The 7,573-nt window shown below is 39.2% G+C and overlaps 1 protein-coding gene across 1 annotated transcript; it reads right to left on the bottom strand.

The window, feature by feature from the left end:
• Positions 1–1,306: 1,306 nt before the first annotated feature.
• Positions 1,307–6,906, bottom strand: LOC102311685 (up-regulator of cell proliferation-like). The gene is made up of 5 exons (XM_042216833.1): positions 6,811–6,906; positions 6,060–6,683; positions 4,202–5,925; positions 3,036–3,780; positions 1,307–1,371 (listed from the first exon to the last, which is right to left on the bottom strand). The coding sequence occupies exons 1-5, from the start codon at positions 6,893–6,895 to the stop codon at positions 1,307–1,309; spliced, it is 3,243 nt and encodes a 1,080-aa protein (XP_042072767.1). The 5' UTR covers positions 6,896–6,906.
• Positions 6,907–7,573: the final 667 nt, after the last annotated feature.

Raw genomic sequence — 7,573 nt, 5'->3', positions numbered from 1 at the left:
AGATCAAAACTCCAGACATCCAGAGGCCCCCAGAACACAAGAGACCAAGGAAGACCAACAGAGGGGCAGCCGCGCCACTGTCCCAGTAAGAGCTGAGGAGAGTCCCAGCTGAGGGCTCACTCAGCAGCCGCGGAGCAGAAGCCAGGGGAGGTTGCAGTGACGTGCCCGTGAGCTCCGCCGGAAACCATTCAGGTGGGAGGCTTAGGCTAGGGCAGGTATCAACCAGGTGGTGGATTTATTTGGACAGACTGGCATGAAATCATTTGCGGAATTTAATCTGGATCCAAGGGAAAGAAGCTGGTTTCATCATGGTATGTTTGTTCACGTGAAGCACAATCTCAGCTTATCCAATATAAGTTGCTTCACAGAAATTACTGGACTCCCAGTAAGCTAGTCAGGTTGAAGCTTGCTGACACTGACACCTGCTGGAAATGTCAGGAAGACATTTTTCTTTTGGTTTTCTTTAGCTATTGTTAGCTCTTATTTGTTTGTTGATACTGAGAAATGGACAGAGAACTGACAATATTATTACTCCTGCTGTATATGCTTATATGTTTCTGTCTATCCAAAACATGAATAATAAAAAAAAAAGAACTAGCAGGGAATAACTGCATAAAAGACTAATCAACTTGCACAAGACACTTAAGCACATTTTTATACTCCTATTCAAAAGTTTTATTCTATTGAAGGGACCATGAACACAGAGCCCACTCAGACCAGACAGCAACTGGTTGATGCTGCTTTGGTGAACATGATTGTGAAGGACTTGCAACCCTTTTTCCATAATTGTGGATGCTGCTTTCAGAGACTTTGTTGGTGTCTTGGACACAGCCTACACAACAGCCACCAGAAAAGCTCTAAAGGAAATGGTGGTGGAAAAGTTCAAGGAGGAAAAGAAGAAGACGAAGAGAGAACTGGAGAAGGCTACAGCTGTTAGTCTCACCAGTGACATGTGGACATCGATTCATATGGATGGGTTCTTGGCTGTGACCTGTCATTTTGTTAATGAACATGATACACTGTCCACAGTGTTGCTAGGAGTGGGACATTTTCCTAAGACACATATCAGAAAATACTGCTGAGGTGAAGAAGGCTTTGATGGAGGAGTGGGGCATCCAAAATAAGGTCAGATGCTTTGTCACAGATGCAGCACCAAACATGATTTCATGTTGGAAAATATTGAAAGTGTGCCACACAAAGTCCATTGCACATACTTTGAAGCTAATTGTCAGAAAATCAATTGATAACACACCTGGACTTGAGGAGCTCAGAGGTAAGGCTCAGAAGATAGTAAGCTATTTCTGGTCTAGCACAACAGCAAAGAAGCTCTGCCAAATGCAGCAGCAGATGGGCAGACCACATCTAAAGCTCCTGTAGGAGGTGGAATGGCACATACACCATGCTGCAGCATTTGAATGAGGAAAGAGAGCCAGTTAGTGCTGAAGTGCCAAAATGAATTAAATAAATACATAATTAAATAATTCATAAATGTCTCAATAATTAATTAACTACATAATTAATTAAATAAATAAAATTGAAAACAAGTAAATGATTTATTCAATGTTTTAAATGAAATAAATTAGCATTTAATTAATTATTGAAACATTTATATAATTAATTAATGGCATATTTAATTATTTCATTTTGTCACATCTGGCCCTCTATAGTACAGGAATTTGTTGCTGGGGGTATTTTACCATTCAGTTTTAGTGTCGATCTGTCTGTAAGGGAAGGTTCTGGCCTGAACTTTGACCAGTGTTTACTAGTCCAGATGTATGTGGACACACACATTGGAAGCTTCATTGTCATATATTTGGGGATGAATTTAGTTTATTTAACGCCAACACATTAAAACTCATACAAATCAAAACAACACATACACATGACTGAGATCATGTGTCCCGTTACTTAACACTTTACAATGGCAAAGACTCAAAAACTGTGACAAATAGACCTTACTCAATTTGTTGCTCTCATCAGATAGAAAATGAATCCCGTAAGTCCTTTAAAAAGTTTGTGTAAGATCAGATATGTCAGTAAAAGAAAAGCTCATTCTAAATTCTGCAAAACAAAGTCACGTACTCAAAGGAATAAAGAAAATGTTTATACTAACATGATCTAAACACCAAACAATTAAATATTTGAACCATAATCCTCACAGAAGTAAAAAATATATATTGAGTCTTTTTTTTAATTTCCTTTTCTATTTAAGTCACTCGAAACAAAATTGTGAATATCTGACAAAAGAATGTAATCAATCAATAAACATATATGTATAAATCACATATCATATCTATTTAATAATTTAAAGAAAATAATTATTCAACGATTACATGCATTTTCCCAGTGTCTACTATAGTGCCATGAATGAACCCCCCACCTCCACCACACACACACACACACACACACACACACACACACACACACACACACACACACACACACACACACACACATACTACAAATACTATATCTGTGCTATTTTCTCCTGTAAGGCTCCAGTCATCCCCACAACCCTGAATTGGAAAGTTACTTGATGTAAAATGATTCTTTGAGACTTTTTTCTGCCTGTTCTTTCTTTATTTTTTTCCAAGCTTCTGGAATGACAGCAGGTACTGCTTGATATTCTTTGGCAAATCTATTGTTGTATTTTGTCATAACCTATTTCCAGTAGTCTGATGCCTCCAGGCTCTCGTCTGGTTGAATTTTCCAGTCTTTAAAAATGTGCTTGTAATCCTTATAAGGGTGTGGTTCATATTTTGTTTCACTGCAGCTAAATGATTTGTGACTTTTCACATCGGACGAGCATAATTCAGCGACAAGTATACCTGTTGCAGAGTTCCTGTATCTACCCAGACCCTGTGGCCTATGCAGTGAAACAAAGTGCTCAGTATGGGCTTTTCCTCCTTCATCACAGGGAGCTGCACAGAATGGACACTGTTTGCCACAACCAATCAGCTGCTTGAAAAGCTCATCCTGAGGCTCTACACAGAGATGTTGTAATTTCATTTCAAAGGTAGAAACTTTAGACTCACTTCTGAGAGCTTTTTCTAAGTCACTCACAGATGTTGTGAGACAGCCAGCAAACTGTTCCTTGTCAGCATTGTTCAGTAGCATGAAAGCACCAAGAGCATCCTGGGAAATGACCAGTTTATCACCAAGTTCTTTACAAATGTCTTCAACAAAAGCCTTGAAGTCATCACGCTCTCTGGTTTTGGCCTTTTCAATGGCAGAATTTATGCTGTCAATACATGACCATAAATGTCGCTCCTCAAACTCAAAACCTGTCGACTCATTTGTGAAGCGCTTCTTTATCTGTTCAAGTATCCATGTTTTTACATACTTCTCATATGAGCGAATGTAGCTCACATAGTTTTGAAAATCATCCTTGGAGAGCAAATCCAGTAAAATTGAATACTGGAAGGACATTCTTGTGCTGAACTGCTCGAGTTTCCTCATTTCATCAATGATATCAGGGCCCAGGGAGCGATTAACAAAGTCTTCAACAGCAGGCTTCAAGCATCGATTTGTGAATTCTTCTGCCTTCTTCTGGCACTGGTCTTGTTCATGAAACACATCTTTGAAATCATCATGAAACTTTTCCTTGTTTTTAGTCAGACATCTGTATGGATCATTTTCTTCTATGAAATCTTCGTGCATTTTCTGAAACTCTCTGGCTGCAAATCCACAGATGTGCTGTTTTAGCGAAACTTCAAACTTGATGTTTATCTTGACATCTTGATTGTTTTGGAGAGTCACATCAATCATGTGGAGGATCTCCTGGATGTAAGTGTCATGGTAATTGTTTTTGCTTTCACTCGTTTATTCACAAAGTCTGTGCAAATGTCTATAATTCTGTCAGCCAGATGTTGTGCAGCCATTATGTGATCCTGACGGGCAAGTAACTTGTTTGCTGTGTGTTTAAATTTGTTGAACCATCCTTCAGCTGTATATTTGAATGACTCATTTCCACAACTTTTCAGACTCTTTTCACTTAATAACTCATTTGCACGCCCCCCCCCCTGTGTTTCAGGTTTTCTCTCAGACAGTAGGACACTCTGTCTGTGACATTCGAGGTTTGTTGTTCAGAGAAAGACAGTTTTTGTAAAGTTTCCCTCCACATCTTCTCAAACTCTTTGTCCAACTCTTCGTCTGTCATTTGGACCCCTTTCTCTCGACATCTATCAATTAATGCATGTACTGCTTTTTCAATCTCTTTTCTGTGACTTTCTTTGATTTTATTAATTTCTGTCATTCCCTGTCTGATTTCTGCTGCTGCTTCAAGCTGATACATTTCACGACGAAGGATCTTTGCACTGTTTGAGAATTCCTCTTTGTATCCTTCAACTAGAGACACATGACCCTCTGTTTGTTCAAAATATTGTGTCAGATTGTTCAGAATCTTTGTCTCCCATGCAGACAGCACTGTGGAGGCTTCACTTTTCAAAGATATCAGAAATTCTCTCATGTCAGATGTTTCAGATTTTGCTGCAATGGTACCAAAATTGTAAATTTTAGTTTCTGCATCTCTTACCCAGGTGTACATTTCTTTTCTGAACTCCCACTCCCATTTATTGAACTCTGTGCAGAGCTTCATGTATGCATCAGCTACGAGGCTGTTTCTGAAGCTGAAGATGAAGTTTTCATGCTTTACTGCATTCCACAGGCTTTTCACCCACTCATTAAACTCCATGATATCATTAGCAGATGATTCACAGTCTCTCACTAGTTGGATGATGTTTTTCTTGAGCTCATATACAGCCTCACTGTATCCTGTATTAACTGGTGCCATTGGTGGGTTTCCATTCCACAGTCCAGGAATGTACCAGTTCCCAGTGTCTGGACTGTACTCCATCACATCAGTGAAGCTCTTGTTCCCCTCTTTCTTTTCCATTTTGGCTGCTGCCTGAGTCATCTCATTTAACTGATCCAGGAGCAGTTTCCTGTCTCGTAAGTTGTTTTCATGGGCTGAAACATCCGACACATTCTGGTGAACAAACTGACATTTAGGCTTTTTGCCCACCTCCTTCATCCTGAGAAAAGCGTGCGCAACTATTTGTTGGATGTTCTTCATTACAGTTAAATTCTCCATTGCAATGTTGACAATGGTGACATCACTCAGTCCCACAACAAGTGTTGCAAGCTCATTGTCGTGCTCATAGCTGTTGTCCAGTTGTGCAAGTTCTGGTGACTTTAAGCCCTCAGTGTCAATGATCAGCATGAAGTCACAGTTTAGGATGTTTTTGAAGTTTTCATTGATTTTGATGAGCAACATAAAGGCACCTCGAGTACATCGACCACTGCTGACTGCAAACTGCACTCCAAACATGGTGTTAAGGAGAGTGGACTTTCCTGTGCTCTGAACTCCAAGAACTGTGACTACTCGTATCTTTCTGTTTGGAGACACCAGGTCACTGAGCTGAGAGAGAACATCACTCACCCATCTGAGAGGGATGTTGGATGCATCTCCATCTACCAGCTCAAGAGGAAATCCATCAAGCAACAACTTTGCACACAGTTTGGGCAGATGGTGCAATTGTTGACGTGATCTGTCTGTTTTTGGAAGGGACAGTGAAGCTTCATAGATCTGACCCATTTCACGGAAGAAGTGTTCAATCCCCAGTGAGCTGTTGGAAATTTGTTTATCAATTTCTTTGATCTCCTCTTTGTTTTCAGAGTTTTCACATTTTTCTTTATATTTCTCCCTGAGTTCAGACAGTTTTATACGAGACACATTATCGAGGTTCATTTGCATCCATTTCAGGAAATAAAACCTCTCTGTTCCTGACCTTGATATCCCTGTGATGAAGTTTGTCATAGCTGTTGACATCTTATATGAGTTCTGCTTTTGCCGCAGTTCTTTTTTCTGTTTCTGAAGATCACTTTTGTAATCATCTACATTTTTAGACCCAACATGTCGAAGTCAAAACTCTTCCTTCTCTAAGCATGTCAGTGTTTTCCATATGTGGCCTTGTCGGGGAAGCTCATCTTCTTTATATTTATGGATGTCTTGAATCCTTGCAGTGAAGGTTTTTGCATTTTTCTTTGCAGTCTGGCACTCTGGAGAGTCTTCATCAACCAGGATTCATGGGCAGCGTCCACCATCTTCTCTATTTTCATCTTCAGCTCTGATTTCTCAACCACATTTCTGACAGTTTTCCTCAAATCTTTTACAAAGTCTGCATCATTTTTCTCCTTTGTCTTAATAATGATGTTGTTTTCAGTTAAATCCAACTCAGTTGCTACTTTTTCCAAAGCATCTAAATTGAAGCTTTCTCTCTCATAATTTCCCACTAAGAAGATCTGTGCTTTTTTGTTCTTGCTTTTAAGCAGATTGATCACAGACTCAGACTCAGAATCCAAATGATCAACGAAGAAAAAAACTGCTGCAGATGTCTGACACAAAAAGGAGTATTGTGTTTCAAATGAAGCAATGTCTCCATGAAGGTTAGCTACAGCCACTGGCTGACTGAAAATGTCAATGTTTGTGTTTCCACCAGGAAGATACCAAGTAATTTCAGTCAGTCCATTGGAAATTCTTCTTGGACTGTCACCACACTCCATGTTGTGGTGAACAAAGGTGTCGTGGTACTGCTGAGAATTGCTCAGAAGCTTATTGAGAATCTCTGACTTGGACAAGGAGCACTCGCCCAATTCTTCCAATAAGCTCTCCAGGTGTTTCACTGTTGATATGAGAATTAAAAATTATTGCTTTCTGTTGTATCCTGTTTTTATTTACATTTTAACCAGTATAACTATTTTTTGTAATTGGTGTTAACATTTACTTGTGTAAACAAGTAACAGACCGACCTTTGTTTTCATCCTTCATGTCTTCAGGAGCCTGGCTGGACTTTTCTTCATCCGTTTTCAGGTTGTTGGGCTCTGAGCTGTTCATGTCTGTCAACTCTTGCTATGATGGAGGGTCATGTACTTCCTCACAGTATAGCTCAACAACTAAATCTTCATCATTCTTTTCCTTTTTTACAAATGATGATAAAGAGAGAAAAAATACACATGTAAACACATTTTTTTGCAAACACAGTATCTCCAAAGAACAATATTTCTGTTTCATATATTTTACCTTCATTGTTGATACAGAATTTGTCATCCAACATTTGCTCCAGGTTATTCAGTCAGTTTCTCCCTGAAAGTAATGAGAGGAAAATATATAACTATTTATGCCCCAAAGACAGTTTAATATTTCACATTTTGAAAAAGACTACAAACTCTCTGCCTCTCCCCTTCATCTCACAAACAATTTGAGCACTTTCAAAAAATTAAGCAATAGAAAGCAAATAAACAAAGCACTGTGCATGATTTTCATACTTCGCAGCCCTGTGACCTACAACATGTGGGTCCATGCAAGTGTCAATACAATAACAAACACCATGTTTTAACATTATCCATAAGTGCACATGGCACCAGGACAAACTGGGTCACGGGTCAGTAATCAAATTTGTAATTATGTAATTGGCTCTGTTGGGCAAAAAAGTATTTAGTCAGCCACCGATTGTGCAAGTTCCCCCACCTAAAATGATGACAGAGGTCAGTAATTTGCACCAGAGGTACACTT

Source organism: Haplochromis burtoni, unplaced genomic scaffold (genome assembly GCF_018398535.1).
Source record: "Haplochromis burtoni strain Fernald_Lab_line unplaced genomic scaffold, NCSU_Asbu1 Contig_1277, whole genome shotgun sequence".
Taxonomy (NCBI): Eukaryota; Metazoa; Chordata; class Actinopteri; order Cichliformes; family Cichlidae; genus Haplochromis; species Haplochromis burtoni.
Note: the sequence above shows the minus strand (reverse complement) of the source record. Positions and strands in the feature narration are given on the sequence as shown.